General features: G+C 38.2%; 1 protein-coding gene across 2 annotated transcripts in view; it reads left to right on the forward strand.

Moving 5' to 3' along the window:
* Nucleotides 1-22,883, forward strand: part of PRORP (protein only RNase P catalytic subunit) — a 122,190-nt gene that overhangs the window by 947 nt on the left and 98,360 nt on the right. The window contains exons 2-4 of one of the 2 annotated variants that reach the window (XM_038544481.1): nt 309-1,584; nt 3,108-3,155; nt 3,854-3,986. In XM_038544481.1, coding sequence (XP_038400409.1) covers nt 602-1,584; nt 3,108-3,155; nt 3,854-3,986 — 1,164 coding nt within the window. In that variant the 5' untranslated portion in view covers nt 309-601. The remainder of the gene's footprint in view (nt 1-308; nt 1,585-3,107; nt 3,156-3,853; nt 3,987-22,883) is intronic. The other variant, XM_038544482.1, reaches the window with a different exon arrangement.

A 22,883-nucleotide genomic window follows, 5' to 3' on the forward strand; every position in this document is an offset into this window, starting at 1 on the left:
GTGCCCTTCGTGGACCTTCCTTCCTTACTTGAATTACTGGCTCGGCTCTCTCCCCATCTCCCCCGCCCTCATATCCTCACCTGACGCGTTTGGCGGCTTGCTGGGGTTGTTATGCCGGCCCAGGGCCCCTAGATTTTTGGCTTTTGCTGCTGCCCTTGCTCCTAGGTGTGGGGTTGGGGGCGCCGGGTAGGGGTTTTCAACTTTGCGCCCCTCCTTCAGCAAGATCCCATGGGATCCTGCCTCTTTTCAGGGGCAGTCGTGATCCATGAGAATCAAACTGGACGGACCTCCTTGTGCTTTTTCCTCAGGTTCACAGATTAGGATATATCAGGCACCGAAGGATTCCTGCCCTGTCTCCTGGTTCTGGGACTTGCGACCGAGGTCGGATTTATTTCCCCGGCTGGTTATTTAATGGAGAACTCACCAGACTCCGTTGTATTAAGTAGCTCCAAAAGCAGATCCTTGATTTGTGTCTGAGAAACTGAAGATCATCTTTTAAGAAGTTGCTGTGCTTCGATTCTCCACACCTTCACTCCCAATTCCTTAATTATTCTATAGAAATAGGGGCTTTTTGACATCTATCTGGTGCTGGTCTCACTGCATGATGACTTTCTGTTTCACTGGTATTCGAAGCCTTCCTAAGCTTTGGAAGAGCAACCCATACCTTGGCCTAGGCCCAGGACACTCTTTTCTCTCTCTCTTTCTTGAAAACTGTTATGGCATCCGGAACCAACAGAAGTGGTTTTCTCTTAAAACAGTGTCTGCACAGAATACTAAAGCAGTGAATCTGCTGATCGCCAAGGCCAGATATCTTAGAAATGAAGGCAGTAGTAAGCAAGTTTCTTCTGATACCCATCTTTTTGCAGCTGGAGCGGCTAAGAAGAGATCACAGATGAATCCTCATAGGAAAGATGATGCCTTGCCACCTATGAGGAACACTATTCAACTCCCAACAAAACCGTTGAATTCTGAAGAGTGGGATAGACTCAAGGAAGATTTCAAAGGAAGGGCTAATTTTGAAAGTTGGATCATTTCTCAAATGGCTCAATCCTGTAGCTCTGTGGATGTCGCCAAATCTCTGTTAGCCTGGGTAGCTGCAAAAAACAATGGTATTGTAGGCTACGATTTGCTGGTCAAGTATTTGTATCTCTGTGTCGTTCATAAGCAGACATCGGAAATTATTGATGTCTATGAGATCATGAAAGCCAGATACAAGAGATTAGAATCTGGAGGGTATACTCTTCTCATCCAGGGATTAATCCACTCAGACAGATGGAGAGAGGCCTTGCTATTGTTAGAAGATGTCAAAAAAGTCATGATCCCTTCAAAAAAGAACTACAATGATTGTATTGAGGGAGCCCTCCTTCATCAAGACGTAAACCTAGCTTGGAATTTGTACCAGGAATTGTTAGGTTATGATCTTATTCCTATGTTGAAAACTTTAAAAGCATTCTTTGATTTTGGAAAAAACATAAAAGATGATCAGTATTCAAATAAGCTATTTGACATTCTTTTGTATCTAAGAAATAATCATCTATATCCTGAGGAGTCATTTGCACACAGTATAAAGACATGGTTTGAGAGGTAATTTTGATCTTTCTTTATGTGTATGTTTTCATTTTGATATCTCTATCTAAAAGCAGCCACCTCCTTTTTTTGTTGTTGCTGAAAATTACGCTATTCAAATTATACTTTTCCTTCTCTCAGATTTGTTTCCCTTTAGAGACAAAATTTTTTTACTCTTAAAGTGATGACAGAAACAAGTTCTCTTCTCCATCACGTAAAAGAGAAATTGTTGGGCACTTGTATGTTTTCATGGGTTTTTTTTTTTTCTTTGTAGAAGGATCATCAGTTTTTTTCTGAGGTGTTCAATATGATGTAATTACAGATAGCACTTGTGACTGGAGTTCATAGCAAGAAAACTGGAGCTGTTTTGGGATCATATTAGTATTTAAGAAGTTTTTCCTAAACCTAGTAACTGGTATCTGTTTAATCTATGCATTTCATTAACTTGGATGGTTAGAGCAGATAGGGGGACCTTAATCAGACATGATTGATATGCAAGTGTTAAAAATGGAAAGTCTCATTGTTCCAGTTCATTTTGGACCTTTCCATCATCCATTTGCTCTCTCCAAGGCTCTCTGCTTTCCCTTTGCTTTTATTCATGTTACTGGCTCTCTGCCTAATTATTGCTTCAGTCTTTATTTACTTATTTCCTCACTACTAATTTATTCCTTTTCTGTTTTTCTCTTTTCTACTACATATCTTCTTTACAGATCTTTGAAGTAGCAACCATGCTACTTATTATTTTATTTAACAAAGTTATTGTTATTGACTATCACTGAAGGAGCTAAATTGTGAAAATTTTGAATGCCTAGGATTTTAGATTTTATTGTTACCTTGGAGTAGAGTTTTAGAAAAGTAACTGCCTAAACAAAACAAAGGGTTGGAGAGGGATTAAGATTGGAAATAGGGAGATCTATTTGGAGGCAATTATAGGTTTGAATGAGAAATGACGAGGTCTTGAATTAAGAACCAAGGAAGGAGAGAAGGCAAGCGAATCAATAGGAACTGATAGTGTATATAAGAGGAAGGAAAGGATAAGTTGATAAATCAAGTAATTTTGAATTCCTTCAAGGCACTGTGGGTGTTTGGTGATATAAAATCTCTTATGATGGAATTCACAACCTAATTGGGAACATAGTACTTGACAGTTAATAGTAGTGTCTAAGAAGATGGTATAGGGGGAGAGATTACTTTGTGCAGGAAGAATCTCCAGTAGCTTTATGGAGAAGATGAGAACTGAGTTTGATTTAGAGGTTACACTATTAATGTCAGCTTCCGAGTCCCCTGAAGGTAGATTTAGTCTTGAAGATGAGGGTTGGATGACCAGAAAAGTGAAGGGAAGAAGGGGGTCCAGAGTAGGGTACTTTGAGCTTTAGCTCTGTCACAGTGTATCACCCACTCTTCTAATTAAACCATTCTAGGGAAATATCCTAAACTTTTCAGAGCTCTTGCCTACTGGGTTTCTAAATAAAATGCCTATTTTTTGGTTCTGGAGGAATCTGACCTTCAAATGATCTGGTTTTGCAATCTTTTTTTTGTAGTGTTCCTGGAGAACATTGGAAAGGACAGTTCACAACAGTCAAGGAAAGGTAAAGCTCAATATTTAATTTTTAGCTTGCTTGATGCAGGTAGTAAGTTTTGTTGCTACTGATCAAAAAATTTTTGAGAATACATTAGAGATAGGATAATTAAGAGCATACCCCAGAGAAAAGCCATGTTTTGCATGTGGAGAACTTGTAGTGCTCAAAATGTTTTTCTCATAAGGTGGTCGGAACCTTGTGTGAAGCCTCAGAGATCTTTTCCTGTACAGATTTGGGACCTCGTGTTTTGGGAATGACTTTAAAAACTATCTGGATGCCCAGCAGTGTACTTTTTTTTTAAAGTATTTTTTTTAATTTTTATTTATTTATGATAGTCACACAGAGAGAGAGAGAGAGAGAGAGAGAGAGAGAGAGAGGCAGAGACACAGGCAGAGGGAGAAGCAGGCTCCATGCACCGGGAGCCCGACGTGGGATTCGATCCCGGGTCTCCAGGATCGCGCCCTGGGCCAAAGACAGGCGCTAAACCACTGCGCCACCCAGGGATCCCCAGCAGTGTACTTTTTTGGGTTTTCTGGCACACCTAACATGTGTTATCAGGTTTATAAGAAATTGGATGCATGTGATGATCACAAAGATTGTAATGTTCTTTTTTCATTACTTTTCAATTTCCTCTTGTTTAAGGATTATTCACTTTAGAAAAAGTTCTTTTCCGGGATACCATTTAACCCAAATTACTGTAATTACAGTGGTCAGTGTTTGGGCTGTGGAAAAACCATAGAATCTATTCACCTGAGTTCAGAAGAGTATGAATCTCTCAAGGGAAAAATCATGAAGGATGTGATAGATGGAGGTGATCTATACAAAAAGACAACACCTCAGGTGAGTCCTGAACAGGTTTTCTTTTTTGGATTGCTTGTCCAGAGTAGGATTGGCAATTTTTTTCTGTAAAAGACCAAATAGCAAATGTTTGAGGCTTCATGGGTCATATGGTCTCTTGCAACTTTTCGACTCAAAATACATTACATAAGTGAATGAGCATGGCTGTGTTCTATTAAAGCTATATTTATGAAAATAAACTATGGATTGGATTTGGCCTGCTGGCTATAATTGCCAACCTTCAGGAGAGACTGCTTAAGAATTTCTTTTTTTTTTTAAGATTTTATTTATTTATTAGAGACACACAGAGAGAGAGAGAGAGAGAGAGAGAGAGACAGAGACACAGGCAGAGGGAGAAGCAGGCTCCATGCAGGGAGCCTGACATGGGACTCGATCCCGGGTCTCCAGGATCATGCCCTGGGCTGAAGGCAGCACTAAACCGCTGAGCCACCAGGGCTGCCCTAGAATTTAATAGAATAATTGGGGTAGACTATCATCCATCTAATGGAGTCAGTCCTGTTTTATCTAGGCACAGATCCACTGAAGTCAAAGAGATAGGTGCTCATTTTCTAAGTACTTTAGAAAATTGTTCAGTAACTCCCATGAAAACATGGTTTCTCATAACTTTCCTAATCCAGAGTTTAAGGTAGCTTGACAGAATTATTTCCAGATTTTCTTAATATTGAATATGATTCTGTAAGTCATTTTTAGTAGCTTCATTTTTGCTTCAGTACTTTATATTGGTTTACTAAGATTAAGTGAAGAACTAAAATGTTTTTACCTTGGAGAAAGGTTGCTTATCATCTTAGTAAGAGCTTTTTCTTCAGGGTACCAAATAAAAACAAGAAGTGAAAATTGTTCTGCCTTCTTACCTTGACTTAAAATTGTCACAGAATGCCCCTAGATCATATGAAGACCTTTAATCTTCAAAATAAAGTCAAAATATGGTCCATATAAACATTAGCTTCATTTTATGGAGTACCTTTTAGCTGATTTTATTGATGAAATTAGAGTTAAGATGCATGAAGTGATACTAAGTACTTTACATTCATTATCTTATATCTTATTTAATCCTTATAAATGTCCTGTAAGGTACTATTTTATTTCTCTTTTACAGATAGAGTGATTGAGACTTGGGAGGTTAAGTCTGCCCAAGAACACCTCACTAATAAAATCTAGGTCTGACTGACCCCAAAACCTTTGCTGTCATACTCTATTGCTTCTCATTGTGTGAAAAGTTACAGTGACAATCCATAGTTCCTTATGCTGCCCCTCAACCTGTATCTTCTAAGAATAAGAAAATTCTGTAATTAAATATTATTATCAGGTTTCAGAACCTTAGCATTAATTCAGTGTCATTTAATAAAAGGTACATTTTCAAATTTTCCCAGTAGTCCCCCTGAAAAGTTATATTTTATAAATATAGGAATTATAAAAATATTTTATATTTTGTATAAAATATAACTTTTCCCACTCTGATCCAGGATTCAACCAAGACTTACTCATTGCTTTTGGTGGTTATGTGTCTCTAAATTGAGAACAGTGCCTTCCACACTGCCTTTTTAAGTTTTTATGACATTGATTTTTTGGAAAAGTTTAGATATTTTGTCTTGTGCAGGGCTTCTCAAACTTTGTACCTATGAATCACTTGAAAATCTGGTTAAAATATAAATTCTGTCTGAAGTGGGGCCTGAGAGTCTATATTTTGAATAAGCTCTGGGATGAGTGATTCTGGTCTTTAGACCACATTTTGAGCAGTAAGACTGTGGACTAATTGTCTGATTGTTTTCTCCTCCATTAATTCAGCATAAAAGCTTTGGGGTATATTGCACAGGTAATGTATGCTCATTGCATCACTGCAATCATATAATATCAGGTTATTCTCACTATTGATGCTAGGTTCCATCACTTAATTAGGAGGGCAACTGCCAGGTATCTCTATTGTAAAAGTAAATTTTTCCCTTTGTAATTTTTTTTAAAGATTTTTATTTATTTGAGAGAGAGAGAGAGAGCAAGAGCACATGCATAAGTGGGGGGTAGAGGCAAAGAGAGAGGGAAAAACAGACTCCCCACTGAGCAAGGAGCCCAATGCAGGGCTCGATCTCAGGACTCTGAGATCATGACCTGATCCAAAGGCAGATGCTTAACTGATTGAACACCCAGGTGCACCTCCCTTCGTAATTTTTGTAATTAAAATTTAAGTAACCTGTGAAGTAGTACTTCAGGCCTATACAGATGTCCTGTTAACTCTTCACCCAGTGTTTTTTACATCATGGAGATGATTTCTACTTTTGGAGATTGCGAAGAGTGATTTTCTAGTTATTTCATTCCTTCCACATTTTTTAACTGGTGTTATTCTATAAAAGATTTCTCCTTTTTTCTGTTCTAGACCTAAGGACTATTTTTTTTTCTTAATTAATTGTGTTAGGATCCATTATCACCATCATTATTCTTTTTTGATGCTCAAATTGCCCGGGTTTGTCCTTTGGGAGCCCCTTCAAGCCAGTTCCTGTGTCTTTTTGACATTTCCTCCACTATCAGTTTTTGCCCCCCGTTTTTGCACTTCTCTTATTTCTGGCACAAGATGTCCCAGGCTCTCACCTTAAAGTTCTTCTGTCTCAGTTATGGAATCAAATTGAATACTTTGGTTTGACACTTGTCAATGATTAAACATTGCTATAATTCCTTTTTAATGTATATCGCTTTGATTCTATCTTAATAGAAAGAAGATTTTGTTAGTTTTCTCTGTTGGCAAAGACTTAGAACCAAGAGCAAATCTTCTTGGAGAGTCTTATACTGTAAGAGGAGTTGCAGGCTCTAGACTATGGTGAGAATAGCAAAGAGTAGTCATACATTTAATTACTATAACTCACAAAGCAACTGGATATATTCACAGAAGGACTGGAACATTTTCGGTCAAGGGAAATGATTTCCTCTTTTTTTCTTTCTAGATATACTTCCCTTTCCCCTCCTGAGGGTCTCCAATCCTGTATTCCATCTCTTGTCACTGCCTTTCACCTTCAGGCTATTAACATAATAATAATTGCTACCATTTATGAAATAATTGCCACATGTCAGGCACTTCTAGATCTGTTACACTCAAAACAGCCTTGCAAGGATTTCATTATCTGAATATGGGGAAGCTCAAGACAAGCAATGTATCCATGATTAAAGAGCAGTGAAGAAAGACATATGATACAGTTGGATTGTTGAGGATTTGGTTTTTGTAGTATTAGTGAGGTAGAAGGGACAGGGATGGATCCAGAGCACTGCTGGTAGGTTGGAGTAGAAGCAACTCTTTTTCTGGGACTAGAGGGAAGGAAGTTAAGGATAGTGGGTAAGTTAAGTGTTTGGGTGCAGCAAAAATTTGAGAACATATATTCATACCTCTTAATTTCTCTGAAGAGTCTGAGGCAAATTGGTCATTTGAAGTTAAGAGAAAGTGTGAGAGTCTAAGCCTAAGGGACCTTGGGGAGAGTTTTAAGCATTGGAAGTTTGAATTATTTGTGAGAGGATTGGGGAAAGTATTGCTGGGTGATGCTGAAGCCCCAGTTGAGGCCAGAGAACGTAAGTTTGTAATGGCATTGATCTGTGAGACATTTTCAGCAGTCCTGGGCCATCCAGATGTAGGAATGGAGAAGGCAGACAGATGGGGTGATACAGGATTTGCTGGTCTGGTACAGTTGGAAAACGAGTTGAGAGTGTAGATGAGAGGATGGCTCAACTAAGACCATGATATCAAGCTTGATAGGAAGTAAAGATGGGTGGGAGCTCATGGATTAGGAAACAATAGATATAAAATTGGATTGGAGGCTCATGGAGGTTGAAGAGCAAGCATAAAAGGAGAGTGACAAGCAGGAGATTTTGATCAGTGTATATTAGAGTTTTGATTTCAGAGGTAGAATGCTCTGTAATGTAAGAGTGTGAGAGTTAAACAGCTGAAGAAGCTTAGAGCCAAAAGTGCTAGATGGTCATCCACAGATTTATTGAGTGTTTATATGATAATTTTTTTAAATAATAATTACAACCACATTTATAAAATGCTTATCAAAAAAAAAATAAATAAATAAAATGCTTATCAGATGCCAAGTAATGTGCTTTGTTACCCTAGGCTAGTGATGAAGAACTGAATCAGGTAGCAAATTTTTTATAAATGTAGAAGTGCCTGAGATGACACAAGGTGCTAGCAAAGAGGAGGAGTCATCAAACTGGCCTGCAGACCAAATCCAGCTCACCACATGTTTTTATAAATAAAGTTTTATTAGAATACAGCCACAGTGATTCATTTATATATTGTCTGTGGCTGCTTTTGTTGGGTACCTATAAAAGAGATCATGTGGCTCATAAAACCTAAACTGACATCTGGCCCTTAATGGAAAAATTTGCTGGCCCCTGATATAGATGACTATCATATAAACTCCAGTTGAGGTAAGGAGTGGAGATATAGTGACTTTGAAGGAGTAATGCGTACTAGAAGAGGGTCTCTTCTTTCTTTTCAGTCCTATAGCATGTTTTGAGAGAATGGGTTACATAAGAACTAAGTAGCTGAGAAGTTACTGATAACCTCAGGAAGAGCAGTTTCAGTTGTACATTGGGGTCCAGAGCCAACTAAGTTAGAGCAACTCAGTGAATACACATTGAGTGTAAACTATACTTTTGAGGGGTTTAGATGAAAATAACAAGAAACGGGATAGTTGTGGCTGGACGATGGTAGAGTTCAAAGGAGGATATAGGGACATGGGATGGGAGAGACTTGTGCATGTTTAGGAGAAGAAAGGGTGTCAATAAAGATAAAAATGTCGAATTAGCAGGACAGGTAAGAGAGAACGGATTACGAATGAGCAAGGTATAGAAAGAGGGGCTGCCAAAAAGAGCACAAATGGGGAAGTTAGAAATGAGAGTCCTCATTTGAGACTACAGAAAAGAAAGTGAAGATGAGTGCAGATATAAACATATGGGCAGAGGAAGAGAAGTTTGAAGGAAATGACATCTGAGTTAAATGGGTACAAGGTAATAGATTGGAATTAAGTGGAAAGTCTAGTCAACACTAGATGGGAGTCACATCTTTGTCTACTTAAAAACAAAGTATGGTGCTAGCTGACCTCCATAAGCACATAAAATGAGAATTATCAAAATTATTTCAGGCTTAGGGGTGCCTGGGTAGCGCAGTCAGTTAAACACATGCCTTCGGCTCAGGTCATGATCTCAGGGTCCTGGGATCAAGCCCTGCGTCAAGCTCCCTACTCAGCAGGGAGTCTGCTTCTTCCTCTTCCTCTGCCCCTCCCTCTGATCCTGTTCTCTCTTTATCTCTCTCAAATAAATAAAATCTTAGAAAAAATTATTTCAGACTTATGTTTTCATCAAATAGAACTCTTTTGTTCATTTTTTTTTTATTTTTTTTTTAATTTTTATTTATTTATGATAGTCACAGAGAGAGAGAGAGGCAGAGACACAGGCAGAGGGAGAAGCAGGCTCCATGCACCGGGAGCCTGATGTGGGATTCGATCCCGGGTCTCCAGGATCGCACCCTGGGCCAAAGGCAGGCGCCAAACCGCTGCGCCACCCAGGGATCCCCGAACTCTTTTGTTCAAAACAAAGTAAATGAGATGGCACCCTCTGATGAAGTGGTTTTCAACCTTGGCTACTAGTTAGAATAGCTTGGAAGATACCAAAAAATTAGTGATACCTGGACTCTACCCCCTATAGATTTTGATTTTAAGTGTACAGTTCAGTGATATTAAATAATTCAAATTATTGTGTAACCATCACCACCATCCATCCCCATAACTCTTTTCATCTTGTAAAACTGAAACTGTACCTGTTAAACAATAACTCAATTCAAATTATTGTGTAACCATCACCACCATCCATCCCCATAACTCTTTTCATCTTGTAAAACTGAAACTGTACCTGTTAAACAATAACTCACCATTCTCTCCTTCCTCCCAGCCACTGGCAACCACCACAGTACATCCTGTCTTTATGATTTTGACTGCTGCAAGTACCTCATATAAATGGAATCATATAGCATTTGCCTTTTTGACTGGGTTATTTCACTTAGCATAAAGTCCTCAATGTTTATCCATGTTGTAGCATATTGCAGAATTTCCTTCCTTTTTAAGGCTGAATAATATTCCATTGTATGTATTTTTTTAATCCATTCATCTGACAATGAACACTTGAGTTGATTATACAGGTTAGCTATTGTGAATAATGTTTATGAGCATGGGTATACAGATATTTCTTTGAGACTCTGTTTGCAATTCTTTTGGGTATATACCTAGAAATATGATCGCTGCATCATATGCTAAATCTATTTTTAATTTTTTGAGGAACTGTGTTTACAGTGGCTACATCATTTTACATTCATACCAACAGCTCACAAGGGTTCCAATATCCACATCCTTGTCAACATTTACTGTCTTCTGGTTTGTTTGGTTGTTTTATAGTATCTATTCTAATGGGTATGAGGTGGTATCTCATCGTTTTGATTTGTATTTCCGTAATGGTTAGTGATGTTAAGCATCATTTCATGTGCTTATTGACCATTTGTACATCTTTGGAGGAATGTCTGTTCAATTCCTTTGCCCATTTTTGAATTAAGTTTTTGTATTTTGTTGAATTTTAGGTAGTCTCTATATATTCTGAATATTAGTTTCTTATCAGATAATATGATTTACAGATATTTTTCCCCATTCTATGGGTTGTCTCTTTACTCTGTTGTGATAGGGTCTTTTGATATACAAAATTTTTTAAATATTGTGAAGTCCAGTTCATTTATTTTTGTTACTACATGTCTTTGGTGTCATAGCCAAGAAAATCATTGTCAAATTCAATGTCATGCTGCTTTTGTTCTATGTTTTCTTCTAAGAGTTTTGTTCTTTTAGGTTTTATGTTTAGGTCTTTGATTCATTTTAAGTTTCATGTTTGTATAGGGTGTTAGGTAAGGGTCCAGGTTCATTCTTTTTGTATGTCAATATCCAGTTTTCCCAGCACCATTTGTTGAAAAGACTGTCCTTTGCCCATTGAATAGTCTTGGCACCCTTGTTAGAGATCATTTGACCATACATGAGAGGGTCTGGGTTTATGTCTGTTCTCTTGGTCTATATGTCTGTTTTTATGCCAGTACTACACTGTTGTTTTATATGTTTTTTTTTCAAAGATATTATTTATTTATTTATTTGAGACAGGGGGTTGGGGAAGAGCATGAGCAGATGAAAGAGCAGGGGAAAAGAGACAAGCAGACGCCGTGCTGAGCGCGGAGCCTGCTACAGGACTGGATCTCAGGACCCGAAGATCATAACCTGAGTAGGAATCAAAAATTGGATGCTTAACCAACTGAAACACCCAGGCACTTCCAGAACTATATTGTTTTGATTAATGTAGCTTTATAACAAGTTTTAAATTCAGGAAGTGTGAGTTTTGTTCTTTTTTAAGATTGTTTTGATTATTCAGGGTCCCTTGAAATTCCATATCAATTTCAGGATGAGTGTTCCTATTTCTGCAAAAAAAATATTACTTGGATTTTGATAGGGATTGCATTGAATTTGTCGATTGCTTTGGGTAGTATAGATGTTTTAACAATAGTAAGTCTTCCAGTCCACGAACATGGGTTGTGTTTCCATTTATTTATGTCTTTAATTTCTTTTAGCAATGTCTAGTAGTCTTCACTGTAATGTTTTTTAGCTTCTTGGTTAAGTTACATCCTAATTATTTAATTCTTTTTGATGCTATTGTAAATAGAATTGTTTTTGTCATTTATTTTTTAGATTGTTCATTGTTAATAGAAATGCAACCCAATTTTTGTATGTTGACTTTGTAATCTACTTTGCTGAATTGATTTATTCTAGCAATGTTTTTTGGTGTGGAATCTAGGATTTTCTGGATAAAAGATCAAATCATCTGCAAAGATAATTTTACATCTTCCTTTCTAGTTTGGATGCGTTTTATTTCTTTTACTTGCTTAAATTGCTTTGGATAGAACTTCCAGTATATATTTAAATAGAAGGGGTGAAAGCAGGCATCCTTGACTTGTTCCTGATCTTAGAGGAAAAGTTTTCAGTCTTTCGCCATTGAGTATGATGTTTGCTGTGGGTTTCTCATATATGACTTTTACATTGAGATAGTTTCCCTCTATTTCTAGTTTTTGATTTTTTTAATCATGAAAGGGGGCTTTTGTCAAATGCCTTTTCTGCATCAATTGAGATGATCTTGTGTCTTTTTTTCCCTTCATTCTGTTGATGTGGCCTCTTACACTGATTGATTTCGTATGTTGAAATCATCCTTGTGGGATCCCTGGGTGGCGCAGGGGTTTGGCGCCTGCCTTTGGCCCAGGGCGCGATCCTGGAGACCCGGGATCGAATCCCACGTCGGGCTCCCGGTGCATGGAGCCTGCTTCTCCCTCTGCCTATGTCTCTGCCTCTCTCTCTCTCTCTCCCTGTGTGACTATCATAAATAAATAAAGAAAAAATATTTTTAAAAAAAAAAAAAAAAAAGAAATCATCCTTGTATTCCAGAATTAGATCCCACTTATATAGTGTGTAATCCTCTTATTGTACTGCTGAATTTTGCTTGCTAGTATTTTGTTGAGTATTTTTGCATCAGTGTTCATGGAGGATCTTGGTCTATAGTTGTATTGTCTTTCTCCAGCTTCAGTTTCAGTGTAACACCAGCTTCAATGAGTTGGGAAGTAGTGTCTCTCTCAATTTTTTTGGAAAAAGTTTGAGAGGGATTGATATTAATTCTTTAAATGTTCAGTAGAATTCACCAGTGAGCCATCAGATTCAAGGCTTTTTCTTGTTGGGAGATTTTTTACTGATTCTGTTTCCTTATATATACAGATATATTCATATTTCTTCTTATTTGTGATTATGCTTTGTTGCTTGAACCTCTGCTCAAAAGCAGCAATCAGCAGAGCATAGATCCCCAATATTTGGAGAACAGGATCTTTTTTGTCCATCCTGGTTCCCATAATGCATATGCAAGCTGCTTTAGGAACATGGTAGCTGCCTGCCATTTGGCTTGGGATGAGAGATGAGTAGCTGCTGCTGCACTAAGAGCTAAAACTGGACAAAATTAAGGATAGTTTTGCATCCAAGGCTTCCCCTGCAATTTGCAAGCCTTCCACAGACTCCAGAGTTCCAAAATAGTTATATCAGACAGTTTCTGTCAGTGTAATTGTTGTCTAGGTGGGAGAGACAGATTCCTGGCACTTCCATCTCCACCATCTTCCCTTCGGCTTGATGAGTTTTGACACATATATACTCCTGTGGAGCTGTCACCACAGTCAATATAATAATATATTTATTACCACCAAAAGTTTCATCTTGCCACTTTGTAATGGCTCCTGTACCTCATCTTGCCTCCCCCACCCCAGGTAAACAGTCAATATAATAATATATTTATTACCACCAAAAGTTTCATCTTGCCACTTTGTAATGGCTCCTGTACCTCATCTTGCCTCCCCCACCCCAGGTAATCATACTATATATTAGTGGTTTTTGTCTGTTTTTTAAAAATATATATTCAGCATAATAGTTTTGAGATTTCGTTCGTGTCTTGTGTCTCATTTTTATTCCTGAATATTATTCCACTGGGAATAAAATTCCACTGGGATATGCCACAACTTGGAAATTCATTCACCTATTGATTGACATTTGGGTTATTTCCAGTTTGAGCCCCATGTTGGGTGTAGAAATTACTTAAAAGATAAAATCTTTAGGGGCACCTGGGTGGCTCAGTCAGTTAAGCGTCTGCCTTCAGATCAGGTCATGATCTCTGGGTCCTGGGATCAAGCCCCGAGTCCGGCTTTCTACTCAGCAGGGAGTCTGCTTCTCTCTGTCTCTCTCTCTCCCCTCCCCACTTCTGCTCCTCCTCACCATTAGTTTTTTCTCTCTCTCTCAAATAAATAAAATCTTTAAAAAAATCTTTTAAAAAATTGGGTTGCTTATTTTTTAAAAAAGATTTTATTTATTTAAATAAATAAATTTATCTCTCATGAGAGAGAGAGAGAGAGAGAGGGAGAGAGGCAGACACATAGGCAGAGGGAGAAGCAGGCTCCACGCAGGGAGCCCAATGTGGGACTCGATCCCAGGACCAGGATCATGCCTTGAGCCAAAGGCAGAAGCTCAACTGCTCAGCTACCCAGGCATTCCTCTAGATACAATTCCTATGTCAGATATATCTTCTGCAAATATCTTCTCTGTGGCTTGCCTTTCATTTTTATAAAATAGAGGTTCTGATTGAGTTGTTCAGGTTTTGGGGCTTAGACATCAGGATTTTCAAAAGTTCCCAGGTGATTTTAAATGCAGCCCAGGTTTGAGAACCACTGCTTCTAATGTGAGGTTTTGGTCTACAACCATACCACCCTGAACACACGCCATCTTGTCTAATGTGAAGTTTTGAAGAGCCCTAATGATGTATGGCAGTTTTTTTTTCTACAGGATAATTTTGGGAGAAAACCTCAGAGGTAAATTTTTAGCTTTTCTGTTTTAAACCTTTGTTTATTGTACTTAGACATCACAGCCAGCAGATGGCAATAGTATAACATGTAAAAATTATTCTAGGTTTTATAGCCCGATCAATCAGGTTAAAGGATTTGAAAGATTATCTACGTCATTTTTAAGTCTGGTTAGTGATAGTAGGTAAGACAGGATGTGAATTTTAAGTGAACAAAGCAGAAATCCAAATAGTATGTATGTCCTGTGAAACTAATTGAGAGAACAATAATGAAGATCAGAAAGTGCATTCAGAGCTATATGAATACTGTTAGTTTAACATTAATAAGATATTTTCCCCTTATTAACCTTCATTCTTAGCAGTAACATTATGGTACAGATTTTTTTAAAAAATTCAACTGTTAAGGTATGAATTCAATTCTTCCTTGAATCTTTTTATTAGGGAAAATTTCAAACATATGTAAAAGGAGAGGGACTAGTATATCGACCCCCTAGCTCAATGATTATTAACTCATGGCCCCTCTTATTTTATTTATACTTCCACCTGTTGTTCCCTTATCTCTCAGATTATTGTGAAGCAAATCTAATCTTAATCATTTGTCCTATAAATTATAAATTCACTTCACTTGTTTCTTTTTTTTTTTTAATTTTTATTTATTTATGATAGTCACAGAGAGAGAAAGAGGCAGAGACACAGGCAGAGGGAGAAGCAGGCTCCACGCACCGGGACCCCGACGTGGGACTCGATCCAGGGTCTCCAGGATCGTGCCCTGGGCCAAAGGCAGGCGCCAAACCGCTGCGCCACCCAGGGATCCCCACTTATTTCTTTTACCGTTCTCAAACCTGGTAAACCTTTTACTTTTCTTTTACCGATACTTCTTTGTAGAGTGATTTTTCTTAAAGAAATACTTTAGAAGAGGGATCCCTGGGTGGCGCAGCGGTTTAGCGCCTGCCTTTGGCCCAGGGCGTGATCCTGGAGACACGGGATCGAATCCCACATCGGGCTCCCGGTGCATGGAGCCTGCTTCTCCCTCTGCCTGTGTCTCTGCCTCTCTCTCTCTCTCTCTCTCTGTATGACTATCATAAATAAATAAAAATTAAAAAAAAAAAATTGTTTAAAAAGAAATACTTTAGAAGAGCAAAAATCTCTACACTCAATGTAGGGCTTGAACTTACAACCCTGAGACCAAGAATCACACACTCCACTGACTGAGCCAGCCAGGTGTCTTAAGACCCCCTTAAATTCTTAAAAATTAAGGACTTCCTGAGAGCTTTTGTTTATGTAGGATTATATTTATTGATAATTACTGGATTAGAAATGAAAACCAAGAACCTTGGGATACCTGGGTGGCTCAGCGATTGGGCATCTGCCTTTGGCTCAGGTTGTGATCCCGGGATCCAGGATCAAGTCCCGCAGCGGACTTCTGCGAAGAGCCTGCTTCTTTCTCTGCCTATGTCTCTGTCCCCCCGCCCCCCCCCCCCCCCCCCCGCCTCTGTGTCTCTCATGAATAAATAAATAACTCTTAAAAGAAGAAAACCAAGAACCTTTAAAAAATATGTATTAATTTATTTGAAATAACAATATAAAAACTATTACATGTTAATATGACTAACATTTTCTCAGTAATAACTGTCATCCAAAACAAAAACAATTTGTGAAACAGGAGGCATTGTCATATATTTGTAAATGTCTTTATTTACTTGCCATAATAGAAGATAGCTGAATTTTTGTATCTGCTTCTGTACTCTGTTGTGATTTTGGCTGAAGCATATGAAAAAAATGGAGGCTCATTAGAAGTAAACATAGTTAGAAAAGATAAGATTATTTTATTCACATTTTCAGATAATTATGTTTATTCTTTGATATTATATCAAAACTCCTGCATACTTGTGAGCAAATGTGAAAAGGGCAGATAATATGTTAATATTATTATAAAAATAGTTTTTAACTGACAGATTTCCTGAACCACAGTGAGAACCACACTGCTTTAGAAATACTCTACAATAGATATAGTTTCCTTTTTCTCTCTTTGAAAAGTTTCAGTAAAATTTATCTCTCTCAATTATACAAACATTAACAAAAAATGTTAAAAAAAATCTCAATACTCAGCATTTTTTTCAGCATATTTTCTATTTAATGTCTTCTATTCTCTTTTAGTTCTTTTTTTTAAGATTTATTTATTTATTTTAGAGAGAGAGAGAGGAGAGCACTCTAGTGGGAGGGGCAGAGGGAGAGGGAGTCTTAAGTCAGACTCCCTGCTGAGCAAGGACACCCCCCCCCCCCCCCCCAGCCAGGGCTCAATCCCAGGACCATGAAATCATCATGACTTGAGCTGAAATTGAGCATCGGACACTTAATCCACTGTGCCACCCAGCCACCTCTTTTTCACTTTTTTTTTTTTTTTTAAGATTTTATTTATTCATAAGAGAGGCAGAGACACAGGCAGAGGGAGAGGCAGGCTCTCTGCAGGGAGCCCAGGATCAAGCCCCAAGTTGAAGGCAGACCCTCAACCACAGAGCCACCCAGGTGCCCCTATTTTAGTTCTTACTGAAACGAATTTCATCACCATCTGTCACTTCAAAATGGAAGTGTTTTTGTTCAAGGGGATCCCTGGGTGGCTCAGCGGTTTGGCACCTGCCTTTGGCCCAGGGTGTGATCCTGGAGTCCTGGGATCGAGTCCCAGGGATTGAGTCCCACATTGGGCTCCCTGCATGGGGCCTGCTTCTCTCTCTGCCTGTGTCTCTGCGTCTCTCTCTCTCTCTGTCTCTCTCTGTCTCTGTGTGTCTCTCCTGAATAAAAAATCTTAAAAAAAAAAAAAAGGAAATGTTTTGTTCTAATCACAAAATTTTTTTAAATAAAATTAATATTTATTAATTATAAAAAAATTTCAGTCAACATAGATAGGTCTAAAGAGGGAAATAATATGGGGATCCCTGGGTGGCTCAGTGGTTTAGCGCCTGCCTTTGGCCCAAGGCATGATCCTGGAGTCCCGGGATCAAGCCCCACGTCGGGCTCCCAGCATGGAGCCTGCTTCTCCCTCTGCCTGTGTCTCATGGAGCCTGTCTCTCTCTCTCTCTCTCTCTACGTTTATCATGAATAAATAAATAAAATCTTTTTTTTTAAAGGGAAATAATAGCCTACAATGGTCCTCTCATTTTGAGCTTTTAATGAAACTCTTAAACTTTAATCACAGTAGCAGTCCCCCATAAGCCTGTGATTTAAAACTTCTTAAATAAAACTTTAATGACTTGGGATTCTGTTTTCTGAAAAAGAAATTGGAAAAAAGCAAATCACCTGTAGTACATTTAATTGAATTTTGGGGGTTAAGTTTAAATCAAACCATTTGTTCTGCTTGATATCTCTTGAGTTAATTGACAGAGGGAGACCTTCTGGTGTTTCTCAAACTACAGACTTAAGACAGCACATTCACCTGAATGAATGTCAGTATAAGAACCGATCTAATGTAGGTGTTTGTTGTTGTTATTATTATTGTTTTTAGTTTGAACGGCAGTGGCAAACTTGAAAGATGTGAATTGACTAAGCCCTTTGTTACAGTATTCAGAACTTAGCACTCTCATCTTTTCTGGGTTTGAAGCTCAAGTTATCTCTAAGATGAACTATGAGGTTTCCCCCCAGTTTTAAAAAAATGTTGAATGGCAAATGACAAACTTGTGGGGTTTGCTACTTTAAGAAAAAAACCTGAGAAAAAAATGCAATAATATGCTAAGTATAGTTATATGTATATGTATGTATGTATTTTGAAGTCTCTATAAAAGTCCATTAATGAATATAGTCCTTAACTTAGGAACATTTTACCCAATGCATACTTAATTAGCTATTAATGTTATTCCCCATTCTCTCTTCCTTAGCCTTACAATTGAAAACTGGAAAATAGGCATGTCATCCTTAGATCATTCAGGGTGGTGAAAAATCAATGAGTTTTGAAGTACAGGAAGGGTGAAAACATAAAAAGAGAAGCAGATAGATTCTTTGCAGTGGCCTTGTCAATGTCAGATATTTCCCTTATATCTGTATTCTTCTTCATTTTCTCCTATATAGTACTTGCTGAAATTCTTCCAACTGGGATCAAGTCATTTTCATTAGAATTGGCTTTAAGCAGTGTATTTCCTTCTGATCCTTGCTGAATTTTGTTTTACAAGGGAATGGGAATTTTGTGTGGTTGTGGGTGTTTGTTGCCTCTGTTTTAGAGCTGGGTGGGCAATTTTTAGACATGGAGAACAGTTTTCCTGATAGATTTGTAGAGGATGCTAGAATGGGAGGTTTCATGAAGATTACAGTGCCAGAGACAAGGATAATGGCGCTTTTAGGGTGGAGATTTGAATAAGGTGGAAGTGTACAGATGAAAAACTTGAATTATTTTTTTCTCAGGCCAAAGACAAAGTCTGGTCTCTCTTACATCCTATGATCTTTTCTCCCTTAGGTTCAGGGGGGTACTGCTATTATAATGTAGCCCCATTATGTAGTTTGGCATGGAAACCAGGTCATTTCTGATAAATTTGGACTTATGGGAAAAATATTGTGAGTTCTAAATAACCAATTTATAAGTGAAGTTTAGAAATAATGTATTGGAAGTGAGGCACTACCCAGGGTAAGCACACTTTTTGAGTTTTCTTTTCCTTAGGAAATAGATGCCTCAGGTTTCTGATTCAGTTTTTCTTTCACTGTTGAATAAATGTGTCAGTTGTTATTGCCTTTTCACTTGGTCTCCCTGGAGAATAGAATAGGGACTAAGATAGATTAGAAACAATAACAAACTGGTACTGAAGACTGTTTACTTCTGAGGGAAGAGAAAACTCTCAGTGTGAAATGGCAGCAGCAGAAATGTTGAGAATAAGGGCAAAGGTCTCCTTCATTCTCCATGTGGCTCCAAACTCCTAACTCCTGATCTTTGTGAAGATGTCCCTCTAGCCCCCTTTCTTCTCTCAGTTAAATAGAACTTTGTCCTTCTGGATATTCAGATATCAAAATTGTCACTCATTCTGGACTTCCCTCTTTCTTTCCTTCATACCCTACCGCCAGCTACCAGAAAGTCCTGTTGATTTCCTTCAAAGGATTTCTGACCATTTTTCATCACCTTCACTACTACCAAGCTTTTGATCCAAGCTACTGTCATCTCTAGACCAAGCAATTGCAATGGCCTCCTAACTGATTTCCCTGTTTCCCAATGCCCAAGTTTGTTTTCAGTTAGTAATCCTTTTGAATCCATGTTGGGTAATGTCACTTCCCTGCTTAAAACTCTCCAAGAGCTTTCCATGTCACTCAGGCTGAAACTCAGTCTTTACAGTGACCTGCAAGGCCCTTTGCAATCTTGCTCCCCTTTAGCCTCTCAGATCTTACTACATTTCAGCTGTATTGGACTCCTTTGTGTTTCTTTCTTTTCTTTTTCTTTATTTTTCCTTCATATTTCTTGATCCTAGTAGATATGCTCTTACCTCAGGACCTTTGCACTTGCTATTTCCTCTTCCTCCAAATATCTTCATGATTATTCATCTACTTCTTTTAGCTCTTTTTGCATCTGTAACCCCCACACCTCACCCAAGTATTCTGTCCCTGCTTTATTAATTTTTCTCCATAGCACTTATTACCATCTACATACTATATGTTTTGTTAGTTTTTATTATCTTTTTTTTTTCATATTAGGATAGAAGCTCCATAAAATAGGAATTTCTGTGTGTTTGAACTCTGTGGTGGTATCCCCATAACTTAGAACAATGCTTGGCATAAAGATGCTCAATTTGTTGAATTAATAAATAATAGTTACCATTTACTAAATGCTTCCTGTGTATCAGGCACTGTGCTAGATCTTTGTTTTCCCTAATCCTTTTGATAATCCTCTAAAGAAGGCAACATCTCTTATTTGCTAGGCATCAGAGAGGTTAAGTGACTTTGCCAAGCCAAATTTGTTAGTTTAGTAGTAGAGCTAGGGTTAGAACCCAAGTCACTAAAATCTGAGTTCTATTCATTAACCTTACCTATATTTATAATGAAATACTGGGCCACTAAGAAATTTAATAATATTGTTTGGTGTTTTTCATTTGATAAAGGAAAGTAAGCAACATAATTCTAACAACACTTTCTATCTTGAGTTATTTTGACTTTAAAAGATTAAAATGGAATAAAGTTGGGTATTTAAAGGAGCATGCCTTAGTTATCTGGAACACTTATATTCCCTCAAAATGCAAGATAGAAGGGAGTATTTGTATTCTCGAAGAAATTCAAGAGATCTTTTACAATATTCTCTTTAGTTAGTTTTAACTATGCTTTTAAAATATAAAGCATACATTTACGTAAGGCTTATATGCTAGTCACTATTGTGAATACTTTACAACCGTTAACTCATTTAACATCTGTTTGTTTTGTTTTTTCTAGAATTATTTATTTTGTTTTAGATAGAGCTCAAGCAGGAGGGGCAGAGGGAGAGAGAATCCCAAATAGACTCCTGGCTGAGCATAGAGCCTGACTTGGGGCTCAGGCGCCCCTAACATCATCTTTATAATAACCATTAGAAAGTTACTTCATTGCAGTAGTGTTTGCTTATCCACAGTTTCACTTTCTGCAGTTTCCTGTAGTCAGTCATGGTCTGGGAGTAGATGATCCTCCTGATATAATGTCAGAAGGTCAGTAGTAGCCTAACGCTGCATCATAATGCCTGTCATTTACCTCACTTCATCTCATCACATAGGCATCTTATCACCTCACATCATTATAAGAAGGATGAGTACAATCTAATAAAGACATTTTGAGAGAGAGAGACCACATTCACATAACTTTTATATAGTATGTTATTATAATTGTTCTATTTTGTTACTATTGTCATTAATTTCTTACTATGCCTAATTTGCATATTAAATTTTGTCATAGGTATATGTATGTATAGAAAAAAACCCAGTTTATTTGAGTTCAGTGCTATTGATGGCTTCAAGTATTCACTGGGGGGTTTGGAATAAATCCTCTGTGGATAAGGGGGGACTGTTTTCTTGTTCTCCGTTTCGTCATCTTTAAACAGAGCAGATTGAACTGCATAATCTCCAAGGCCCCTTCCAGCTCTGAAATGTTGAGACTTTCTAATTGTTGCCAGGCAACCTAGCTATGTGTTAAGTAAGGTAAGGTCAACTTTTCTAGTGGGAGCAGAGATGAGGGTGGTGCCCTGAAAACGGTACAGAGTAGAAGAGAAAGTTGTGATTTAGGTGCATAAAAATGCAGAATCTGTATCTAGCACAGTGTCAGTCTGGGAAGGAAGAACGGGAGCATCAAATCATTGCTGAGGTTTCAGGGGGTAAGGCTCTTTACCTCTTTGCCTTTCAAAGGCAGAAATTCAAAGTTAAGTCTTGAGCAGAGCACTGCTTATTATTCAGTACTACTTTGTAGCTATATGTTGAAACTTGGCCAATGGTTCTTCTCCCGCTAGCTTTCAAGAAATAAGAGAGAAGAGTTTAAGAATGTGGTATGTGAAAGTATCAAACTTGAATCTGATCAAACATCTAGAGCCAACTACTGATTTACAGGAAATATAGGGAATATGTTACACCTGAAGGCTACAGTCCAAATCTAGTCCATGGGAAACTGTGAGACAACCCAGTATCTTCCAATAAGTCAATTACAAGGAGACAGAGACCAATTTGTATTATATCAATCATTTGCAGGGTATGGACTGTACTGGGCTTTTGTTTAGTTATTTTTGGTATATTTTTTTATCGGGGTTCAGTTTGCCAACATATAGCATAACACCCAGTCCTCATCCCGTCAAGTGATCCACTCAGTGCCCGTCACCCAGTCACCCCAACCCCCTGCCCACCTCCCTTTCCACTATCCCTTGTTCATTTTCCAGAGTTGGGAGTCTCTCATGTTCTGTCACCCTCACTGATATTTCCCACTCATTTTCTCTCCTTTCCCCTTTAATCCCTTTCACTATTTTTTATATTCCCCGAATGAATGAAACCATATAATATTTGTCCTCCAATTGACTTACTTCACTCAGCATTACACTCTCCAGTTCTATCCACGTTGAAGCTAATGGTGGGTATTCATTGTTTCTAATGACTAGTAATGGGCTTTTATTTATTTACATATTTTTTAAAAGATTTTATTTATTTATTCATGAGCGACAGAGAGAGAGAGAGAGAGAGAGAGAGAGAGAGAGAGAGAGAGAGAGAGAGAGGCAGAGGGAGAAGCAGGCTCCATGCAGGGAGCCTGACATGGGACACGATGAGAGAGAGAGAGAGAGAGAGAGAGAGAGAGAGAGAGAGGCAGAGGGAGAAGCAGGCTCCATGCAGGGAGCCTGACATGGGACACGATTCCCGAGTCTCCAGGATCACACCCCGGGCTGCAGGTGGCGCTAAACCGCTGCACCACCGGGGCTGCCCTGGTATGGGCTTTTAATTCCTAATTTGAATGATCAGAGAATTCTGAACACCAATTTGA

Source organism: Canis lupus, chromosome 8, assembly GCF_011100685.1.
Source record: "Canis lupus familiaris isolate Mischka breed German Shepherd chromosome 8, alternate assembly UU_Cfam_GSD_1.0, whole genome shotgun sequence".
In the NCBI taxonomy this organism is placed as follows: domain Eukaryota; kingdom Metazoa; phylum Chordata; class Mammalia; order Carnivora; family Canidae; genus Canis; species Canis lupus.